At 54.3% G+C, this 23,555-nt stretch overlaps 1 protein-coding gene and 1 long non-coding RNA gene across 2 annotated transcripts in view; one reads left to right on the top strand and one right to left on the bottom strand.

Moving 5' to 3' along the window:
- LOC113889497 overlaps window positions 1–13,181 on the bottom strand; it is a 28,647-nt gene extending 15,466 nt beyond the window's left edge. Inside the window, exons 1-2 of the long non-coding RNA XR_003510274.1 lie at window positions 10,998–13,181; window positions 6,956–7,154 (exon numbers count right to left, since the gene is read on the bottom strand). This is a non-coding gene — a long non-coding RNA (uncharacterized LOC113889497). The remainder of the gene's footprint in view (window positions 1–6,955; window positions 7,155–10,997) is intronic.
- Window positions 10,756–20,804, top strand: ALX3 (ALX homeobox 3). Its single transcript, XM_027536243.1, has 4 exons — window positions 10,756–11,061; window positions 16,123–16,439; window positions 19,236–19,364; window positions 19,741–20,804. Exons 1-4 carry the CDS (start codon window positions 10,785–10,787, stop codon window positions 20,047–20,049), a joined length of 1,032 nt encoding a protein of 343 aa, XP_027392044.1. The 5' UTR covers window positions 10,756–10,784; the 3' UTR covers window positions 20,050–20,804.
- The last annotated feature ends 2,751 nt before the right edge of the window (window positions 20,805–23,555 follow it).

Here is a 23,555-nt window from a genome sequence, read left to right on the forward strand (position 1 = left end):
AGCCACATATGAGAGGGGCTGATGTTTTTACCCTCGAGCTTGTACCCCCTGTCATCAGTGCAGAATAAATCTTTCACTGGCCAATAGGGACTGAGGCCCCTGCCCACTGAAGGATCCCAGTCCTCTCACTACACATATTCCAGTCTGAATTAACCCCAGCTGGCTGGCTGTAGGGCCTGAATCTCCAGCAGTGGCTAACACTGCTTTCCCTTTGTACCAAGCAGGGCTGGGCCTAATCCTACTTAAATGTCAAGCAGGCCTATTGTGTACAGGGCTGCCGTCAGAGGGGCTGGCAAGAGCCCAGGGTACATCTTCAGGCCCCTCGATGTAGCCTAGTGTCTGCCAAACACTTGGTCCGCCACACACCCGCGCACACGCACACGCTCCGTCACACGCAGAGCTGGGTCGTCAGGAGAGCTAGTTTTACTTTGATGTACCTCTCCGCTGCACATTTGTTTCAGCTCCCCTCCTGGAGCCACAGCCTTATTTATCTTCTTGGCATGGGTTCTTAGAATACTTCCATTCAGGCAGCAGCAAAATCACTCAGCTCCACTGTTTTACGAAGTTTATCAAACAGCAAAATATCCGGTCTCTTTGTCCAATGGATCTGGTGTGAATGTGCCTACAGAACTGCCTTTCCCAGACGCCCTGGGGTCTGTGTGTGGTTATATATATCCTCCCCTGAGAGGACCCCACAAAATTCAGGGCCTGCCTACTCATGCTGCAAGGGGCCCCCAAAGCAGCCGCAGGGCTCAGAGGCATCTTCCTGAATCAGGAGACCCAGCCACATATACTCCGCACATGCATGGGCTACACTCATACTCCACCAGCAGAGCCTCAGAAGCCCACAGCAGACTAACAGCCCTGCGCCCCACCCCAGTCGCCCCTTCCCCAGGCCTGCCATGGCACCCTCACCCCCAAAGGACAAAGCTTCTGCTAAAATCATTGCTGTCATCTCAATCCCAAAGTTTGGGAGCTCTGTGGAAGGACACACCTCCCCTGCAGCTGAGGACTCGGACCCTCTCCACCCACTTAAAGGGACAAAGGTATCATACCTCCCATAGGCTGACTCAGAATGAGGTCCTTGCTGCTCTTCCCCCTGTCCCTAGACTCCAAGCATCCTGCTGGCTTCCCAGAAATCACGCCTACTCCAGGGCTGGGCTCCCTACCTATAGCCCCCCACCTACCTGAGGCCTTCCAGCCAGGGCTATCTGAAGAGCAAGAGGGCCCACTCAGCACCTGGTATGCCCTGTGCTGTCACCAGGATGGCACTGATCATGCGCTTCCAGAGCCTGGAAGTTCACTTGGTGCCCTCCCTGCTCTGCCTCTTAAGGATCTCCCCAAATTCCAACAGGAACTTTGTAGATGCCCTGGCTTTACAGTTGACAATATATGCTAAGTGAAGAACCCCTTTCACAATGGAAATCTGGCTTAGGGTTCAAAATGTCCTCTGAAGCCATGCCTCTGTGCCTGGTCTCTGCAGCCCCTGTTTTCTGGGCTGCAGGTCATCATACACCCCACCCCCAATGTGGCAATAAGTCTGGTCATTCCTTCCCACTAAATATTAATACCTCTTCCCTTCAGTCATTCCTCCATGGTGGTTCAGATGGTAAAGAATCTGCCTGCATTGCAGGAGACCTGGGTTCAGTCCCTCGGTTAGGAAGATCCCCTGGAGAAAAGAATGGCTACCCACTCCAGTACTCTTGCCTGGAGAATCCCATGGACAGCGGAGCCAGGCGGGCTATACTCCCTGGGATCACACAAAGTCAAACACGACTGAGCGACTAACACTTTGGCTTTTCACTTTCAGCCGTCCCTCTTCATTTCCTCGGCCACATCCTGTCACATCTTTGATACCTCGTGCCTGGACTACTGTCCTATACACTGTCTTGTCCCCTTCTCCCATGTCCCTGGGGAAATAATGCTACCTCCCTCACAAAGAATTCGATAATGTACTTAAAATAACTGGCCCAGGGCTTCCCTGGTGGTCCAGTGGTTAAGAATCTGCCTTACAATACACGGGACACGGGTTCAATCCCTGGTCAGGGAACAAAGATCCCACATGCCACGGAGCAACTAAGCCCGTGTGCCACAACTATTGAGCCCATGCTCTGGAGCCTAAGTGCCACAACTAGAGAGTCTATGCACCTCAAAGAAAGAGCCTGCATGCCACAACTAAGACCCGATGCAGCCAAATAAATAAATATTTTTTTAAAAAAAGAAGTGGCCCATCGTAAGTGCTTAATAAACTTTAGGTACCATCATTGTGCATGCATGCTCAGTCGCTTCAATCCGACTCTTTGTGACCCTATGGACTGTAGACTACCGGGCTCCTCTGTCCGTGGGATTCTCCAGGCAAGAATACTGGAGTGGGTTTCCATTTCCTCCTCCAGGGGCTCTTCCCAACCCAGGGATCGAACCTGCATCTCTTACGTCTCCTGCATTGGCAAGTGGGTTCTTTACCACTAGAGCCACCTGGGGAGCCAGATACCACCATTACTATTTTTATTCTGCTCAAGCTACCAAAATTATATTCCTAAAGCACACCTCTCATTCTCCCACTAAATAACAACAATAATAATATTAACACACTGATCACTTACGATGGGTCAGGCCCTGCTCCAAGTGCCTCTCCATACTCTCCCTGCTGCCCAAAAGAAAGTAGGCTCTGTATTCCACATGTGCCACCTGGTCCCACCCAGCCTAGGTGTTGTCATGTCTATTACTCCTTCACAAAGCCCCTTCGGGGGGCAGCTGAGCTCCTTGTGCCTGGAAATGCCTACTCACTTGACCCAGACTCAGCAGCTATGTGCCCCCTTCTCCATCAGCCCACAGTTTCCCGGACCCTCCCATTTTCTCAGGCTGCTCAGAGATCTCCCAGGATTCCCTGCAAGGGGGGAATGGTCCTGTGTGCGGGTTCTCAAGGTGTGCGGTTGGGAGTCCAGGGCTCAGTGCTGATGTGCTCATGACTGCCCAGTGGCGTCCTTCTGCACCTGGAAGTGGCCTCAGAGGGCACCAGCCCCTCCCTGCTACATCTGTTCCTCAACCTGGCTCACCCTTAGTGGTCATCTTGGAGAACTGAATATTGTTCACGTGTCCAAATCTTGTCTCCCCAGGAGAAAAAATTCCATAAGAAGGATCTACCCAGGCTTGGAGTGCGGCTGCATCTGCCTCCCGCACTTGTGCCCAGCACAGTATCTGCCTCACTGAACACTCAGATTCAGAGTGGCTGGGGGCAGATGCAGCCCTGGCCTGTCTGCCAAGACTCAGGTAGCACACCTGTTGGAGATGGTACAGGCTGACCAGGCTACCTGCTTGGTTCTGTCATTTAGGAAGTATGTGACACCTTGGCCAACTTACTTCATTTCTGTGAGTTTTGTAGTCTCATCTGTGAAGTAGAAATAATAATAGCTACCTCTGGAGAAGATTATATGAAATTTTAAAATGTAGACCTCCCTGGTTCAGACCTACCTCACAATCGGCTCTCAACACCATCTTTCTCCCTGTCACTCAGCGCAAGGTATAAGACCAGAGTTCCTCTGCCCAACTGACAGCAAGGCAAACAGGGAAAGTGAATTCTCCTCTCACGTTAAAGGTGAGTCTGCTTCCTTCCTTCACCCATGTGAACAAAGAGCCCCCATGGAGCCTGAGATCAGCTCACTGTACTGAGTGAGCCCCCTAGGAGTTTGCCTCCTGTGACAGCTGAACACTTGGGGTACACAAAACATGTATTGTCCCATTTGGGGATCTCCCCTGTCTCCCTCAGGACAGGCAATGTGGCTCTCTCTGCCCAGTGGGCTTTGCCACTTGCTTTCCAGGCACCCTGTCATGCCCCTTCAGGTCCCCTTCTTTTTTTTAAATTGGAAGATAATTGCTTTAGAATGTTGTGTTGGTTTCTGCCATGAAAGTAAAAGTGAAGTCACTCAGTCATGTCCGACTCTTTGCGACCCCATGGACTGTAGCCTACCAGACTCCTCCATCCATGGGATTTTCCAGGCAAGAATACTGGAGTGGGTTGCCATTTCCTCTCCAGGGGATCTTCCCCACCCAGGGATTGAAACCGGGTCTCCCACATTGTAGGCAGAAGCTTTACTGTCTGAGCCACGAGGGAAGTCCGGTTTCTGCCATACAACAATGCTAATCAGCCATAAGTAATATAATACCCCCACCCCTCATCAGGTCCCCTTTTTAACCCATGGGTGCAGCCCCAACAGTGGCCAAGGAGCCACATGGTGGAATTCTCTCCTATACAAACTCAGGACTGACTTGTGTGCCCAGTAAAATATGGCAGCAGTAATGCTGTGTGAGTTCTGAGGCTGGGTCATAAATAGCACCTCAGTTTCCACCTTGGTCTTTTGGCTCATTCTCTGTGGGACAAGCCAGCTGCCAGGTTTTGAGGGCTGCTTGCAGCAGCTCCATGAAAAGGCCCACTTGGGGAAGAATTCAGGCCTTCATGAACAGTCAACACCAACCTGCCAGTGATGTGAGAGGGCCACCTTGGAAGCAAATCCTCCATAGAATGACCACTGTCTGATTTGGGGTCCTGAGGTACCCCTGAGACAGACCATTCAGCCAAGGTGCTCCTGAATCTCTGACCCACAATCACCGACCATTGCTATTTTAAGCCACTAAGTTTTGGGGTGATTTCTTATGCAGCCTTAGATAACTAATATACAAACCAATCTCAGCTTCTCCATTCTGTAAAATGGGAATATTAATATCCACCTTATAACATAATAAAGAAGATATGAGATGGTGTTTGACCAGAACATTGTAGGTGACCTATGAGTGGTGGATCCTACTATTACAATCCATCCCGCTCCCTCTGCTTCTCAAGAGACTTCAGAAGAGGCCGGTAGAGCCCTTCCACCCTCTTCACTTGCTTTTCTCCCAGTCTCTTATGAGGTTTAGGCCCTGTCTTCGTATTCTCTTCCACCAACAAAGGAGGAGACCCTGGGCTGGAGTGTACTTCTGTGCGACATGGTGGTGAGCTCCATCCAGAACTCTGGGGTGGGTCCCACGCACATTTCTAAGGGGGTTCAGTGGTGTGTGTTTGCATTTCCTTTGAAGGGCCCCAAATGTGATAATTACATACTTGTTAGCCCTGTAAAATAACAAATCTGGAATCTACACTCTGGAACCAATGGATTTCCTGCTGAAATGAGTTCAAGAGGTGCCCTGACCAGCATTCCCGGTAAGAGCCTGGCCCCGAGAGGCCCTGCAGACCACCCGCCCGCCCACATCCCACAGCTCCTGCGCGCAGCTCTCCACCTCATGGCTCGGGCGAGCAGATGTGCTTTTTGTTGCAGTTGTTTTCCTGTTTTCTTCATATCCGCCCTCTGGGTGTGGCTTCCCACTTAGCCTAGGGAGACTTCTCAGGCCTGAGGCTCCCCCCTCCATGGCTCCCACTAGCAAATCCAGTGCTTGGAGCTGGGCTTGGCAGATGCTGGGGGTGGACACCTGTGGAACCAGCCTGCCTTCCCCCTAGAGCTTCCCTTGACTCCTGTGGACTTCTCCACCTTTGTCTGTCTTCCTCCCACCCTTCCCCAAACTCTCTTCTTGCCTAGGCTCCAGCAATATTCAACAAATCTAAGTTCCCCAAACTTGGCTTCCTCTTTCTCACCTCTGGGCTGTCTTTCTGGAATGCCTTCCCTCCCTGCCACCTCCATACACCTTCCTCTGGCTGACCCTCATTCAACTTTCGAGATTCATCCTGGAAGTGTTCCATGGCAGCTGCCTCCAGCCCAAGGCGGTGCCCATCTCATGGCCCCTACAGCCCCCTGTGCTTTCTTGCCTCAGAACAACATGCCCTGCTGGATACCTGCCTGTTGCTCTGTGTCTCTCCTGCTAGAGTGGAAAAGCCCTGAGAATAAACAGTCTGCATCTCTGAGTCTATTCCCACTGCGTGCCCCCCCCCCTCTCTGGCACATGGCAGGCATTCAATAAATGCCTGATGAACAAACAAATGAATAAAATCAATTCATCAAAGTCTGCCAAGAGGTCTAAACCAGCCCCCTTCTGTTTCACACCAAGAAAGAGTTCATGAAAAACTCTCCCACAAAATGACTTCTCTTGGTCCAAGCCAGCACTTGCCACAGAACACATTTACTGTAACACCAAGGCAGATGTCAGGGCAAACCTGGCCTGCAGGGCACTGCCACATCCCAGATGAAGCTCTGCCTCTCTGGCCCCTGCCCCCATACTAGCCCGACCCGAGGAGGGTGGGTGGAGAAAATGAGCAGAGAAATACAAGTTTGGGGTGGGGGGGACTCAGGCTCAAGAAACATCTCTGTGAACTCATTCATTCCAGAAAAGCTGAACTATAGACTCACTCCCCTCCTTCTTCTGGGGATGAAACTTGAGTTCTCCCATTGAAAGAGATCAAATCAATAGAAGAGAAAAAAGTAGCTCCCTAACTTTCCAGAAATTTTATCCCAAAGCATAGACTTCAGCTTGGGTTGTCAGAATGACAGCCAAGGATCCTGGATATCTACAGCACAAAGCTGCTGCTTCCCCCACCCCACTTCTTTTCTTTTTTTAAAATATCATGGGTGAGGGGGAAGTACCGGATCTAAAGGTTTATTTACCATTCCTTAGTCTGACCTTCCAGGAAGAATGTCACTAATGAGAAACAATCTACGTGGGCTCCCCATCCCAGAATTTTCATAGGGATCAATTTAGGATTTCAAAGTCTAAACAGGACAAGAGTAATATTGACTGTCTTGCCTTCAAAGAAAAAAAAGAAAAAGCAACTGAGTTTTTCCTGTCTGGAAGGAAGTTTTATATGTCAAAGAAATGTCAGATCTGAGGTTCCATCTGTCCTGTTGTTCTGACTGCTCTTGGACATCCCCTGGGAGATAAAGGGGCGCATTCACCTTCGTGCGGCATAGGCGCAGGGCAGTCAAAAAGAGAAAGAAAGCTGAAGTTGGGACCAATGTTCAATTCAAGAACCAACCTTAAAGTTGAGGCTAGAGGCCAGGAGTTCTGCTCTGGAGACCAGATTCCATTTTGATTCACATCCAAATGATTTTTTTTTTTCCATTGTGGAGGAGACATTTCCATTCCAGCAAAGTTGACATGTGGCAGGGGTCACGTCTGTCTTGCTCTCTGCTGTATCCCACTGCCAGCAAATGCCTGTCACAAAGTAGGTCCTCCTATTAAATCAATGAATGAAACAATCAGCCAGTGTAAAACAGTTGCCTAGAAACAGCCACTAAGCATCATGTCCATTTTAAAAGTAGTTTTTCTCAGCAAGTGGAGTGATTTTTCTTTTCTTTCTTTTTTTAATGATAGGACCCAGAATTATCTGGATCATCCTTTCAGCTTATCTCACTGAGTCTCTGGACACTCTGTCAGTGACAAAATGCTATTGTAATTCAACTGGTTATTAAACAGCACGAATGATGAACTCACAAATTCTCTTAAAACTCTGCCCCACATCTGGCTGTGTTGGTGGGTCATAAAACCTCTCAGGTGTTAGACGCTGTTTCATTTGGTCTCAGCTTAGCAGAAACCCCCCTCCACCTAAACTGTCCCAACTGTCATTTGGTGATCAGAAAGGCAGCAGTATGGCTCCATCTTGGACCAACTCTGTTCCCATCCACTTTGGCCTCAAATTGCATCAGGAAGAAGTTCTGAGACCTCCCTGGTGGTCCAGTGGTTAAGAATCCACGTTCTAATGCAGGGGATGCAGGTCTGATCTCTGGTTGGGGGACTTAAGATCCCAAGTGCTGCAGGGCAACTAGCCCACATGTGACAACTACAGAGCCTGAGCACCACAACTAGAGAAGCCCACGTGCCACAAGAGAAGACTGTGCGCTGCAACTAGAGAAAGCCTGTGTGCCGTGAATAAGACCCAGCGCAGCCAAAAAAAAATCCATTAAAAAAAAAGAAGTCCTGACCTTCCCTTGGGAGAAGGAGATGTGCATCTAATGGTTCCAGTTTTGGTATGTTAGCTGAAGAACAACTATGAGATAGCTGGTGGGAACCATGGACCTGAGCATAAATTTTTGATCTGCCACTGATATCCACATTGGACAAATGGCAGCCTTCTGTGGCCTCAGTCTCTCTCTGATAATACGGATAATAATTGTCTCCTTCCTGGGGTTGTTGTGAGGGTCAAGTAAATCAATAGACAGAGAATACGTTAGACAGTGCCTGGCATGCTACATGACGCTACCTGTGTTAGCTATTGTTTTTATTTGTAAAATTAGGTCCCCTATGATACTTCATGATTTCTCAGCTCTCCTAAGAAAGAAAACCTTGAAACTCTGAGGTTGCATTTTTGTTTTTTCTCTGCTCCTGCCCCATCAAACTGGCCAGACCACATATGGATAAAGATGAGTGTGCACTAGTGGTGTCTAAGAGGGGGCAGGAAGGGGCCCTTTAAGAACTGTTTTGCATGGTCCTGGAAGAAAACCCTGCCAGAGGGGCAACCCTATCTACCTGACCCACCTTAAATGGAATCTGGGATTTCCTGCCACCTCGGTTCAATTGGGAACACCATCTCAGCATGGAAATTGGTTCTGTTCAAAGAGGGGGAGAAAGGCAGAAGGAATTTCTGGGTTTGGAAAACAGGGTGGGTCCCTAGGTCTCTCTGCTCAGCCCCCAATTATAGAACCTTCCATCTGAGGTCATGGAGCCTTCTACCAATTCAGTGATGTAGCCCAGAAATCTGGCAGCAGTTTCTGGATCTCTTAATGATAATAAAAATCTCTTAAATGAACACAGTTCATCACATCCATCAAATAAGTGTTCCTCAAATTTTCCTTGTTCATGGGTAGGGCCCACTTTCATGATGAGTAAACTGAGGTTCAGAAAGGTTATCATTGGAGGCAAAACACTTGGCACTTAAGTTTGGCTGCCCTGTTTAGACTGTTGATGATATTTTTCTGTCATACTTTCATCTTCCACAGTAAGCCACTTGACTACTTTGTTGAACAGAAAAGGTGTCCTGAATTGACATTAACATGCTCCTGAAAAAAGTCAACAATATCTACAGCTCTAACCCAATAACTATTATTTTCTAAATTGAGGTAAGTTGATTTACTAACTCAATATCTATTGAAAAACCCCTATGAATGGGCAAAAGTGATCAATACAAGTTGGCTGCCCAGAGCTGGGATCCACTGGATCCTAGAGAATGGATGCCCCTGGTAAGGCCAAAGAGGAAGCTTAATTCCAAGCTAAGCCTCCCTCTTGGCTGGAAATAGCAGCTCCAGGTGCTCCCATCTCACTATTCCAGTCTGCAGTCTGTGATTAGGGGCCCTAATGGCCATAATGCCTCCAATGTGGTGTTTAAACCAATAAGGCTTCAGAGAAGTTATGGTATGTTTAATAATGGCTTAATGACTACTTGTGAGATGCAAGGCTTCTGGTTCCTGTTTGCCCTTGATTTACAGCCCAACTCTGGCTGAGGACAGCCAAGAAACCCCCTCTAAGCCCCCAGCGGAAGAGGGAGGTGTTCACACCAGGCCCCTTGGATTCCTTTAAAAATTGAGAATTCAAATGAAATACAAATGATGTTCAACTCCCCATCCTTCTTGCTAATCTCTGGAGGCAGTGAAAATAAAAAACTGTGTGACCCAGAACTAGGGACTCCTCAATCTACAAAAGTGAGCAGGGGTCCTACGGCCCACAGGTATTTCTTCCCAGATCTTAGGTAAGGTGGAGGTTGTTTCACTTTTAAGAAATTCTAAGCTACTGCCCTAGTCCTGGGTTTCCTTTTGGCTAGGGAGACCCAGCTATTAGGTGACATGGTCCTACTTTGTCCTTCTAAAGTGGCAGGCCTGGGGCAACAGCACCCGAGGTCTGAGCTGCAGACAGCCCTTCTCCAGGCGGTCTCTAGGCACTTTCAGATTATTTGCCCATTAAAAGGCATTCACTCCATGCCTGTTGTTCAAACACAAAACCCTCTAGGAACTCCTCCACCTGCTCCCAAGGTAACCTCTGCTGGACTCTGTTCAGTCCTGAGATGCCTCTACAGCCCCGCTGTCTTCTCTGCCCCTGCCTCTGCTTCTGAAACTCACCAGGAATATATAGAGACTCAGAAGACTGACTGTCCAATGTCCACAGCCAGATGAGAACTGTAAGTGACTAGTTCAAGGCCTCACAGCTAATTATCATACCCAGCTCCCAGCCCCCAGCACCCATTACCAGATTAGAGTTGTTTCCACACAATAATGACTCCTCGACCGGAGGAAAACAAGAGATCTCTATAACGGAGGTGTTTTTGCTGAAGGCCAAGTTTTTCCAACTCCCAGTAAAAAGAGTAAACGTCCCAGCCCAGCCCCTACCTGTTCCTTGGCCATTATCCCAGGCTAAAAGTCAGGAGACCGGACCTAAAAGTATTTGTTGGGCCTGGAGGGGGTCTCTACCCTGAAGTGTCTCACCCTTTCAGAGTCAAGAGCCTCCGGGCCAGATATCAGGGCCAGTGCTGCTCTAAACAAGGGACTCGCCAAGATGCACAGACAAAAGGGACTCTACCCTCCAGAGAGGGGGTGGCTTCCTCCCCTTCTCCCACTGCTTCTGATACCAGGACTGGAGTGAATCAGGGGGCTACCGGGCTCCGAGGGGTTAACCCGCGCGGGGCTGCACGTGACGTGGATGGTTCCAGCATTAAGTCAGAGTGCGGCCCCCTCCCCTGTCCCACCCCCCGCGGCGCGCGCCGCTCCCGGGGGCTCCGCGCCCCCGCGTCCAGGTCCCTCCCCCTTGGCGGGCGCTCACAGGCCGCGCGGGCAGCGCGAGCCCCGGAGCCCCCGGCGGCCTGTGCGCCCCGAGCCGGCATGGACCCGGAGCGCTGCGCGCCTTTCGGCGTGGGGCCCGGGCCTGGCCCCTACGCGGCCGCCGGGGACGAGCCTCCGGGCCCCCAGGGAACCCCCGCCGCCGCGTCTCACCTGCACCCCGCGCCACCCCGCGGCCCGCGGCTGACCCGCTTTCCGGCCTGCGGGCCCCTGGAGCCCTACCTCCCGGAGCCGGCCAAGCCGCCCGCCAAGTACCTGCAGGACCTCGGGCCCGGCCCGGCGCTCAACGGCGGCCACTTCTACGAGAGCCCCGAGGAAGGTAACGCGCGGCGCGGGGCGCTCTCCCTCTTCACACCCCGGGCCCGCCGGGGCCTCCCCGCTTCCCTCTCCCGGTCGCTTATTTCAGAAATTTTCTACCTCTCTCGCCCCTCCGCACGGCTCTCTCTGAAGCCAGACCGGAGCTGGTCCTCACTGGGCGAAAGCTAGCGCCGTGCGGAGAGGCAGAGCCACGCGTGCCTCTGGCGGCGGGAAAGGGAGGCGGGAGGTCCAGGGAGACTGGAGTGGCGACGGCCCCGGGCCCCGTTGGGCCGGAAGACGGCCGGAACCGGGAAGCAGAGATCTTGCCTTGCCGGAGTTGGGCGGGAACTGACACCGAGGCCCAGGAGCCAGGCTTAACTCTTGGCCCCAGTGAGGGGAGAGAACCGCGGCTTTTGTGGTCGGCCCCGATCTACAGTGGCCAAGCCGGACTCAGCTGAGGGAGGTTGCGGCCTGGCCTCCCCCGGGAGAGGCGCTGCTGTCTGCGCCTTAAGGCGCTCGGTACAGTGGCCACGGTTGGTGAGGCAGTCCCGGGACATTCTCAGTGCAGAATAACTGTGTTCTTATTTCCCAGACTAACCTGGCCTCTCCGTCGTATGCACGGCGATGGCCGCCCTTCGAGCAGTCTTGGCTTCCTCGCGCTGGATGATCACCGCGGGGCCGTCGGGAGTGGGCCTAAGTCCTGGGCGCCTCCGGCTGCTCCTGGGCTGATACCCTGGGCGCTAACGCCAGTTGGACCGTGCGGTCTCCAAAGAGCCCGCCTGAGGGGGCCTGAACCCAACCCCGCGGCTGCCACTGCACCGGCTGACCTGTGGAAGTGTCGGTGCCCGCGCCCACCTCATCTTTGCTGCCACATCCCGAAGCTTAGGCCCGGAGCTGAATCCTTAGAGATCGCCTCCCAACTCTCCTCCGCCCCGCTGGCGCCTCGCGGGCCTCTGCGGAGTGGCCAGGCGGCTCCAGCCTTCGCCCAGTCGGGGCTGTGAGAACGTGTAAGGGAGGGCAGGGAGGTGTGTGGGGGTCAGTGGAGGAAATGAGCGAGTCCGCGGAGCTTCGTGTCTGTGCCCTTTGAAAGAGGCTCTCCTGATAAAAACCACAGTTGGGACTTAATGAGAAGCAGTTGGCCTGGCTCCTCTGATCCCAGCCAGACGGCGGCGGCCGCGCAGCGCCGTGAGCACCGCCCGGGACACAGGTACCTGGCCTGGCTCGACGCGCCGCGTTCGGATGACGCACCCTGCGGCTCAGCTTCCCTGCTGGGCACGATGGATCACGGACGGACAGCCGGGATTGCGACCGACCCTGGCGCCGAGCTAACTGCTGAGAGCGCTGGAGCAGAAAGAGCGGCGAGGAGGACTCTAGCGACCGCGACGGTGTCAACAACGAAATGCGTGGGGAAAAAAAAAAACAAAAGTGTAAACAACCAAAAAGAGGGAAGAGGAAATTCGACAAAACAATAGTGGAGAGAGGAAAGAAAGAAAGGTAAAAGGCGATCAGCGAACTGGGCAAAACGGAAAGAAATAAATGAAGAACGAACGAATAAAAAGCGGAGGAGGATCGAAGGAAGAGGGTAAATGGAGAAGAGGGGAACGGACGAAAAGAGAAGCAGCAGACAATATGAAGAAAAAGAAGCATCCTAAAAGTGCAGAAAATAGCAAAATGGGCACAAGTAGGAGAAGGAAACTAACCATGCGGGTTGAGCAGAGGACAGACCAAACGAAATGGAGGCGCGGCGGATGCGAGCCGAAACTGGGTAGAGCCCCGGGCCGCCAGTGGCCTCCCCAGTGCCCTAGCCTGAACTCGGCTGGTGGGCGGGTGGCTTGCGTCCCTGCTATAGAGACGGGCTGCTAGGGAGAGACGGCCCGGGGGACGCGGGCCGTGCAGTCTGCTTGGTGGGAAATGTTGGTCAAAAGGGGGAACCCGCCTAATTTCTCGGCTTTTAAAATAACAAGCTCAAAGCGTTTCCAGTTTAGACCATGAGCGCGCAGCTGTGCCCCCTCTTTTGCGCGATCCCGGCAAGGCCCTTAGTTGAGCGCTCTAAAGCCGGCGCACCGCGCTCCTCTCCAGCCCGTGGCCGCAGTTTGCGGAGAGCGCGCAGCTCCGGTCTGGACCGCGGTAGTGTCGGGGCAGTGCCAGCAGCCTTCGCGCCCTCAGCGCGTGGCTGCTCAGCGGGCCAGAGAAGTGCCTGGCCTTCCCCCCCCCCCGCCCCCCTCCACCACTCTGTTTTGCCGGGGGCCTTCCAGTCTGTCCTCTAGTTTGGCTTCTTGATCTCAAAATGCGCTCGCCGCCGCGGAGGCCCTGAGCCGGCTAACCCTGCTGGCCGCGCTTCCTGGGCCGGCCTCGGACTTACGAGTACCCAGTCGTCAGCCCCGCTGAGACTAGGGCAAGGTTGGAAACCTCTCAGGAGAGCCCCAAGGCCCCACTGGGTGTTTCCAAACGGCGTGTAGGTCTACACCGGCTTCGGATCTTCAGCCGAGCTGGGGAACCCCAGGCTTCAGAGACCTCTGCGGGTGTCTTGCGCAGGGGCACGCGGGGAATAAGCTTTCTGGCGAAAGCTGAAAGCCGGCTAGCTGGTCCTGCGGCATCGTGGACGCCATCCATGGGGGACAGGGCGGCTCCCTATAGGCAGCCCGAGTTGTGCGGCTTCCAAGCTGCCATGGCTTCCAGTCAGTCGCTAGTAGGACCCGGGATGGGGGAGTGCACTGGAGAGAAGGAAGTGAGGAACAGAGCTCTGCTGATGCTCTTCCTGACTCTTGTGGTTCAGGCCGACAGACTGGTTGTGCAGGCCACCTGGCACCTCAGTGCTGGGCTCCAGGCTCCAGTGCTCCAGGAGCACTACCCCCTTAATCTCCCAGTGGCCCCAATAGGTACAAGTGACTCCTGTACAGAGCCCGTGAACACTTTGAATGTACTCCGGGCTTACAGTGCATCGTTCCCATGACAAGCTCAGATTCAGACTACTGGCCTCTGTTCCCACTCTGCCTTTCCTTGACCATTGCCCTCCATTTAGCCCATCACCTCTTTTCTCTTCTGGGCCTTGCTTCTCAGGAGGCTGCTTGGTGTTCTGTGAGGCAAACCCCTGTCCACAGAGGGAATTCTCTGGCCTCACGCTGGAGTCCTCTGGGCAGATGGAGGTTTCAGGGCAATGGCACTGAGGAGGGGAGAAGTTCTGTGGTCCTCTGGGAGGGCTGCAGAACGGGCAGTCCCAGGAGGCCAGCAGAGGCCAGCCAGCTTGGCTCTTTTGGGGGGTAGCTATTCCAAGAAGGCTTGCTGCATTTTCATCCCTGGTAGGTGGGTGGCTTAAGGTCAAGAAGGCAAGTCCTGGAGCCCCAGGTCTGATCCCTTCCAATCTGGGCATATCCTGTCGAGACAGACACTGAGGGCCCGGTGAGAGCTGAGCAAGACCTGGAGCTTTGGGGAGCCCTCTGCAGGGACATCAGAGCTCCTCTGACCCCCATCCCTGAGCCACCCTCACCCTTTTCTGCCTGGAGTCCAGCCATCCCTCCCTCTGAATCTGAGATACCAAAACCCCTCCCTCTCCAGCCTGCAGTGTGTATGGTGCCCCTCCCAGTCTCCCTGGTCTTCCTGACCACTTAACATTATCTGGTTCAAACTACCATTGAGTCGTCCTTCTTTAGGTCCTACCTGGTGGAACTAGCACTATAAGCAAATGTATTGCCCAGGAATAGAAGTCAAGGACTGAAGCAATTTCCCCACCTGTGCTCCACCTGAAACATGAAAGAAGTGTCTGGGCTGTCACTATGGCCTAGCCCAAGGGCAGGCCCTACCTGACTCTCCCCAGCCTCCAGGACATTCATGAAGCATAGCTTTTTTCACAGCCTGGGGAGTCCTGGGAGGTCACTCACCACCTTCCAGCTATGGGGGGCAGGGGCAGGGGTGAACCTCACCCAACTTGTCCTCCACAAGGAGACAGGGACTCATCAGATCCAGAGCTCCAGAACCCATCTCTTTGATCCTATCTCTCAGTCTTTTCTCTCCTGCCCCTCCCCACTTTAGTGAGCCAACACCAAGTCCTAGGAAAGAAACCGCCTCTTGGTGCCAGCTTCCTAGGCTTCCTGGGGGCCAAGCCCCCACTGGAGATGGGCCTGGCGCCAGGGAAGGGGCTGTGTGAATCAGTTGGGCGTCTCTGTGGCGTCGCTGCTGATATCCCAGAGGACTGTTGAGAAGAGATTTCATGGCGACGCTGCTGGGGGTCCTTGCCAGAGGGAGAGGGCGGGGTGATCAGGGTGACCTATTTTTCACCATGCCCTGTCGTGGTGGAGCTCCACCAAGCTTTCCAAATGAGGATGAGCACGTCAGAGTGGGGCTGCTTGTTAATCATGGGCAATGGGGGAGTCAGAGACTCCCAGGGAGTGGGGATGGACGATGGCGAGAATGCTGGGCTCTGAGGCTGTGCTGTTCCCCGCTGTTCCCCACCTCTCCTTCTCCGAGTATAGCCTGTCACCTGTCTCTTGCTGTCTGATGCTGGGGCTTCAGTGCTTGCCCAAACATCAATGAAGAATCTGACAATCCCTCTGGAAGCTTCTTTGCCCTTTCTACACCAGGACATGAAGATTTGACATTGTCCTGAGACTGGGGTTTCAGAGAATAAGGCATCCTTGTCCTTGTCTGGTCCTGGAGCAGAGACCTGGGCATGAGGGTACAGGAGCCAAGGCCTGCAGTCAGGGCTAAGGAGGCAGGAGCAGGGGGCATCCCTACCCTCTCCTCCCACCCCTGGGCTTGGTCCTGCTGTGGCATCAATCCTGGCACCTCCACACTCTGTGGGATGCGCCACCACAGAGCACTTCCCCGAAATGAACCCTCCTCCGGCCCCAGCAGATCCGCCCAGACCACAGAGCACATGGTTCCCCAGGGCCCCCTCCCCAGCTGTAGGCTCAGCAGGCAGGCCTCCGAATGCCAGGCTCCCTTGAAGGGTGGCTGCTGGGAGGACGGAGGAAAAAGGAAGGGGGAGGCGGGGACTGAAGCGTCAACATTCTTCCCCCTCCCTCCATTCCACCCACAAAACCCCCTGGTTCGGTTTCCATCCTCCTTTTTGTGTTTTCCATTGCAGCTGAGGAGAAGGCCTCCAAAGCTGCCAGCTTCCCCCAGCTGCCCCTGGACTGCCGAGGGGGCCCCCGAGACAGGACCTCTAATTTGCCAGGCTCCCCAGGCCCCTGCCTGGCCAGCCTGCGTGTCCCTCTGTCCCCGGGACTCCCTGACTCCATGGAGCTGGCCAAGAATAAGAGCAAGAAGCGCCGGAACCGCACAACCTTCAGCACGTTCCAGCTGGAGGAACTGGAGAAAGTCTTCCAGAAAACCCACTACCCTGATGTATATGCCCGGGAACAGCTGGCTGTGCGCACGGACCTGACCGAGGCCCGAGTACAGGTGAGGGCACCTTGGCCACAGGGCTCCCTGGCTGCCTTGACCACCCAGACCGTGAGCCAGGCCATAGGGGGGCCAGGAGAGGTGGATGCTGGCACCACAGCGTTGCCCTTCCCTTGCCCTGTCAGCCCTCCCGGGCTCCCCTCCACGCCCAGCTCAGCTGCAGCCACAGGCTTGCAGTCCAAGTTGAGGCTCCTGTATGGGATGAGGGTGACAGCCTCCTGGAGTCAGAAGACCTGTGTGGGTGTCCTAACTTTGCCACTTACTAGCTGACCAGGTGACTTGGGGCATGTCACAGTCTTGGTTTCCCAATTTAGGAAAGGAGAATGATAGTACTACCACATGAGGAGTATCTTGGAGGATCACAGGTGTGACAGCATTTTAGATGTGAAATGCTAAACACGTCTCAGGGCCGCTCCCAGGGTAGCTGCCCAGAATGGGGAGGGTCCCTGCCAGGGGTCTCAGGATCATTGGTGCTTAAAGCCAGCCTGAGCCAGTGACCTCAGTGTTGCCAATTCCCAGACCGTGGCTGGGAGAGCCTGGCGGGAAGCCCCTGCCCACAACAACAAACTCTTCCCAACAGAAATCAGGCCCTGGGGCTGGATGGAGCTGTCGCCAGCTTCACTTGGGTGGGGAGCCCAGCCTGTGTGGATGGGGCGGGAGGACAGAGGGATGCTGGGAAAGAGAGAAAGGAAGAGAATCCATGTCCAAGGCTTGCTGGGAGTGAGAAAGAACACGAAGGTGGCGAGCAGGAGGTGGGGACAGAAAAGGGGGCTTCCATACGAGTCTGGCCCAAGAGGAAGATGGTCATTGCTGCCTTGCTCTGAACCTGCTTGAGACACAGCAGGCTCCCTGATGCCAAGCTGGAGGCCCTAGGAGAAGGGTTGGGTTTGGGCTTCTTGGGAAAGGTGAGGAGGTGACCTCTAAGCAAAGGAGAGTCCCTGTCCCAGTGGACCCAGGGCAGAGCTCATGCTTATCACAGCCTGGGTGGGGGCCCCTCCAGAGGCTCTAAGGGAATATGGGAACGAGCAGTCAGTCTATAAAGAGGCCAGCTGCAGCCTAGCAGAGAATGCCCTTCAGTTGAATTCAACATAGGACTCTACTCTGCTGGGTCTTCCTGCTTCCATGTTCCTACCAGGTAGCCCCCAAAGCAGACTGAGAACTGTTCCCAGGGCTCCTCAGGGCATGGGACCATCAGGGTAAGAGGCCCAGCTTTCAAGATAATTCCAGATCACATAAGCTGTGGAAGTCCAAATGTCACATTTCCAGACAGCCCAGCAAGCCTCAGTGGGGATTGTGGCGGGGGGATGCTCTGAATAGCTACCCCCATGGAACTGCTTTGGGGAGGCAGTACACACTTTCCTCACTGCCCTTCTAGGCCTTTTCAACCCTAAAGGGGTGGAGGGATGGCCCAGACCTAGTCCAGAAGCTTCCATGATGCCTGAGGCCCAAGACCAGGGATGCTTGACAGGAGCATTGACACCACCCATAGACCCCACCTCGGTGGGAGGAGTAAGGCGACCACCCATGGGACAGTGCAGGGGGCAGGTTCAGAGCTCAGGGGAGAGCGGGTGGTGACGGAAGAATTACAAGAAAAGTGATCAGCAAATCCAGGCTCCTCCATCTGTCTGCAGAGGTTGTTGTTGCTCAGTTGCTCAGTCGTGTCCAACTCTTTGCAACCCCATGGACTGCAGGGGAGGGAGAGCAAATTAAGGATCAAGGAGGAACCGGTAGTGGGCCCTCCCTAGCCTTGACCCAGGCCTGCTCTGGGATCTGCAACCCTGGGTTAAGGGCCAGGAGTACGCCCAACTTCTTAACTATCGGGCCTTCCCTTCTGTGTGAGAGGGGGTGGGCAGTGAGGGACTCAGATAGGGTTGCTTATACACACATGCAGCTCCTTTTGTTGTGGCTCCCAGCCGAATCCCTGGAAAGTAGGAGAATGTGTTTGGTTTGGTTTTGATAGTGCCGATATCTAGCCTAGAGCTTGACACGTGCACCGGCACACACAGGACATAACCAGGTGACAAATCCAGCCCAGCTACGTGGGCAGCACACAGATGTGCCCCCCTCACCTCCCAGCTCAGTAATGAGTGGGGAAGAGTTTCCAAGACCGATGGTGGCAGTAGGATGCGATGAGTATCGTGAGAGCTCTGCTGGGTTTTTCAGGAAGTCTAGTAGAGGGTGCCCAGCTCACATGTATGTGTGGGGGGACGGGTAGCGCAAGCTGGAAAAACCTAGGCAAAGGCAGGAGGAGCGAGACAGCAGTGTTTGAGACGGCAGCTGGGGTGAGAGGCTGCTAGGAAGAACTGAGTGTTGTTGCCCGACAGGAGATGAGGCTGTAGGGAGGGGCAGGGGTCAGTGCCAAGGGACCGTGTTAAGGAGCTGGGCTTTAGGCTGTGGCCTTCAGGTTACCTTACTGCATTTCTCAGGTGCGGACATTGGGGAAGAGATAAGACTAGAAGCCCAACACGCATACTCGCCCCGGGGCTCTGAGGCCACAGACCCCAACACTACCCTTACCAGACACAGCCAGACTGGAGAACCAGTATGACTCAGCCTGCGGGGTAGGGGAGGGCCCACAGGGCCAGTAAACCCTCTCTGGGCTTGGGCTTCTTTTAGGCCCCATCCCAGGCCCTGAGAATGACGTGAATTTATAAGTTCCTGCAATTCAGAGTCACCAGCCTGGAGCCAGCTCCCCACCACCCACAGGAGGATACAGCCATCAACTCTCTACCCAGTGGGCTCCATGCCTCGTGGCTGCTTTGTCACCTCGTCAACCTTCTCCCAACCTGTCCCCAGGTCTGGTTTCAGAACCGCAGAGCCAAGTGGCGGAAGCGTGAGCGTTATGGGAAGATCCAGGAGGGGCGGAACCCCTTCACATCTGCCTATGACATCTCCATGCTTCCCCGAACCGACAGCCATCCCCAGGTGAGACCCCTCCCCACCCAGACTCAGGGCCTGGCAGTTCTGTGGGAAAGCCAGCCAGAGTGTAAGCTGTGGCCCCAGGGAGAGCAGGAGCAGCCTTAGGGCTCCATGTGACTGTGGGTGAATCACTTCTTTCTCTGCAAGATGGGCTTTGACCAGCCTCACGGATGTATGTAGAGCAGTTGGAAAGCTCAGTTGAGAAGTAACGGCAGGGGCCTTCTGAGATGTCACTGTGAGAGTTGGGGGGTAGGTTCTAGACCTGGGCCAAGAGGAAGCTCTCTCCAAAGCTTCGGGAGCCCTAAGGCCAAGAGAAGAGTCTCTAGGTGAGGGAGGCCCCTGGGCCTTCTGATTCATGGGCTTGCTTCTTCTCTCTTTTCAGCTACAGAACTCCCTGTGGCCCAGTTCAGGGTCTGGGAGCCCCGGGGGTCCTTGCCTTGTGAGTCCAGAGGGCGTCCCCTCCCCATGCATGTCTCCATACTCCCACCCTCATGGGAATGTGGCTGGCTTCATGGGGGTGCCAACCTCTCCTGGAGCCCACCCTGGCATCTACTCCATCCATGGCTTCTCCCCCGCCCTAGGGGGCCACAGCTTTGAGCCTTCTCCGGATGGCGACTATAAGTCTCCAAGCCTCATCTCACTCAGGGTGAAGCCCAAGGAGCCGCCCAGCCTGCTGAACTGGACCACATGATCTGTCTCGTGGACACGCAGACTTGAGCTGCCCAACCCTGTTTCTGCTCCCAGCTGCTCCTACCCCACCGCGGCCTGGATGCCAGAGGGGGCGCACCTCTGCCTCCAAGCCCATTAGTTTCCTGGAGGCCCCGGCAGAGCAGCTGGGACCCTCAGGCTTCCGCAGGGAACGAGCTACAGAATCTTTCCAGTTAGAATAAGGCAAGGCTGCCCAGGAGAAAGGGGGCTTCAAAGCAGGTAGGACTCTTCCTACCACACACTGGGTCCCCTCCCCCAAACTCTGGGCAGGAGGGAAAAAGATACTGCCCTGCTTCCTTCAGACTTCCTTCAAACTGTCAATCCTCCAGCTGAAACAACTGGCGCCTCATTCAGGGAATGCAGGAAAATGGGAGGATGAAACAGGCTGAACTAGGCGTTCCTGCCACTTAGAGGAAACCAGAGTCTTGTACAACCGCGCAGATGGCCTGCCACCACAGGGGGTGTGCACCCAGTGTCTGGTGCTGACAAAGGCCTGGAAACTGGAGGTCAGCGTAGAAGGCGCCCCTTCTCTCCTGTTCCTCTCCTCGTGGCCTATGCCCCCTCCTGCAACATGCTGTGGAGTCCTCTTCCCCTTCCAAGGGGCAGAAGTTCTACCAAAAGTTCTACCAGTATTTGAATTCTCTTCCATGAGATCAGGCCAGAGAAATGCTGTGGAGATCATAGGTTCCCTTGGTTTACTCATTGGATGTTGGTAAGAATAAAACAGATTTCCCCAGACTCAGCCCTTGAGATTCCAAACCCCACTTTTGTAAAGATACTTTTGTAAAAAAAAAAAAAAATGTGCTGCCCAGCATAATAATAAAGGTGGCAGTATTTTTTATACCAGGTGATTGTGTATGCCCAGGGTTCGGCACTTGGTTGCTCTAGGGCTGGTCTGTGCCTGGGGTCCAGGCAGGGATCCTAGAGGATAGGGGAAGATGAACCTGCAGCCAGCCCTCAAGGCCCATGCATGTCATGTCACCTGCCCAGGGTCCCTGTGGCTTTAGCTGGTACAGGAAAGCAAGGGGAAAAGCCTGGCTCTAGGGTTGCTGGGCTCACCTGGAAGGGAAAACTAGGGCTCCGAAGGGGAGTGAGAGAGCTGAAACAGCTTGTGGGTGAACTGACACTGGAGGGGAGATGGAAGTCTGGGGAGCCCACTGAGGGTTCTGAGCTTCCCTGAGCAGGGACCCCAGAGTAGTGGGGGTGGGGCCATTCCCTGCTCCCAGATGCCCCAGGAGCATGTCTGAGCTGTAGGGCAGAGACGAAAGCCAGGACCCTTTCTTGTGGTTTCAGAGTATTACCCATTCTATCCTTCATCCCCGCTTTCTGCCTTATCTTCCTGGAAGGCAGGAAAAAAGCAGGCCCGGCCCTCCCACCCTCCCAGTAAACACAACCACATTGCTCAGAGCAGCTTGGCCTCAGCTAGCAGCCCAGCTACCCCCATCCTGGGCCTCCTCCAGGCGCAGAGAAACCCAAGCACACAAAGACTCCAGTGGCCAGCACTGTGCTTCTTCCCGAGGAGGGCGCAGATCCATCGGATGGATGGATCTGCCTAGTCAGTGACAAGGCTCCACCACCCCCCGCCCCTGAGGACCCCAGTGTCTTCCTTCTCTTCCCTGAGGGCCTGGCTTCTGAGGTCCAGGTGTCCTGAGCCCATGTCCATCAGGAAGGGAAGAGCCTGGGCAGTAGGGAGAAGCAGTCCCAGCCACCACTGATGAGCAGCACCACCTTCCCCCAGCTGGTCAAAGATGAACTGGGAAGCAAACCCACCCTTCTACTTCCAGGGTTAAGAGCACTGCACTATACGCTTCTTCATCTAAGGAGTAGCCAGCAAGATTTTGGACTGTCTCACAGAAGATGATGCAAAGAGAAAGATTAGTTCTCCAGAGACTGAGTGCCCACTTGAGCCACGTCTTATGCTGGCTGCCAGACATAGAGCGGTGGTCAAGAAAAACCACAACCCCCTCTCTCTCACAGCTCAGAAAGAGGGAAGAGGAAGGAATCTGTGAGAGCAAAGGAAACAGAAGTGGGAAAGAGAAAGTGAAGAACACAAAGTCGAGTCGGAGATCAACGCAGCAAGGGCGGGAGAGGCGGGCAGGGCTGCAGCGGGCCCTGTGCGGGAGGGAGGCCCTGGTGGGGGAGGGCACAGGGAGGCCGGAGACCAGCTGCTGGCCCCCATCCAGGGGCATCTGCCCACAGCTCATATTTTTCTGTCTAGTGACAGCCAAATGAAGAGAAAGCTAACTTTACAACCGCCCACTTCACACATAATGAATATGAATGGGCATCCCAGAGCCTGTTCCCTGGGATTATCTGTGAGTTGACGGGTTCTCCCACTGACTGGGCCATCCCAGCCGGCCTGTCCCCTGGCTGGGACTCGGGCAGCCCTTCCACCTGCTTCCCATTAGCCGTCCTCCCATCCTCCCCTCCTCCTCCTCCACACCCTAGGCGTCTCACCCCAAGACACAGCCCCCAGGTCTCTAGACGCCCCTGCCCCCAGTCTCACTCCAGAGGCAGCCTTACTCCTCAGCCTAGTCAAGGCCAGGTTGGGGGCTCTAATTCACCCTTTTAGAAAAGGAAAAGGGAAGTGGACCCACTTGGAATCTTGAGAGGAGCTAGGCTTGGTCTCCCTTTGCTAAGGCTCCTCTCCGCTCCTGTGGGTCCCACCTAGAGAAGCCCTAAATCTTGATCCTGCCAGGGGCTCAGACACCAGACCCAGAGAGGAGAGCCCTATCTAGCATGCCCTTCAGTCTCAGCTTCCAGTCTCAATCCAGCATCAGGAAATGCTTCTTATTACAGCCATTCAATCTTTAGCCCCAGGCACTCCCAATCCTTTACACATCAGCCTGAATTATAACCCCAATGCACAGACCCTCTGCAGCCCCAGACAGGAATGGAGCCCAGCATCCTCAGGAACTGGGCATTTCCTGTATCCAGCAGGGGGAGAACAGCCTTGGCACTGGCTCATCCCTGCTGTGAGCACAAAGCATGCGCTCCAGGAGCCCTTATTCCTGATGCTGGAGCCCCCTGCCTTCCCCTCAACAACTGAAGGCTCCCCTCGCCTTGCCCCTTCCCCAGTAGGAGGGCACTGGCTGGGAGGAATGGGCCCTGTGAGGCCCTCCAGATGTCTGTCTCTACCACATTGCTGCTTCCACTTGCTTTTTTGGCCAGCTCTCCATCGACTGTGAGCTTCTCAAGGAAAGTAACAGTGTGGTGTCTTGTTCACCTGGACACCCAGGACACCCAGAATGGGCTCAGCCCACACCTGGCTTCAAATGGCCAATCTGTCCAGAGCACTGTCTGTGGCCATGGTTAAGGCCCTTCCCCTCCCGGACCAGCAGATGTAGGATTCACCTGCCCAAGCTTTACTGGCCCATGCAGCTTTGATAGTCTTTGTTCATTCTGCATAGATATAAACATATTTACAGACCTTTGCAAACCGAGAGAGAAAATGGCATCTTTGTTAAGGTGAAGCTTCAGAGGAGACAT

Source organism: Bos indicus x Bos taurus, chromosome 3, assembly GCF_003369695.1.
Source record: "Bos indicus x Bos taurus breed Angus x Brahman F1 hybrid chromosome 3, Bos_hybrid_MaternalHap_v2.0, whole genome shotgun sequence".
Classification (NCBI taxonomy): domain Eukaryota; kingdom Metazoa; phylum Chordata; class Mammalia; order Artiodactyla; family Bovidae; genus Bos; species Bos indicus x Bos taurus.

Coding starts and splice junctions, on each gene's coding strand:
- ALX3 (XM_027536243.1), top strand. CDS start 10,785: ATGGACCCGGAGCGCTGCGCGCCTTTCGGCGTGGGGCCCGGGCCTGGC. Junction 16,440..19,235: donor TGACCGAGGCCCGAGTACAG/GTGAGGGCACCT, acceptor ACCTGTCCCCAG/GTCTGGTTTCAGAACCGCAG. Junction 19,365..19,740: donor GAACCGACAGCCATCCCCAG/GTGAGACCCCTC, acceptor CTCTCTTTTCAG/CTACAGAACTCCCTGTGGCC.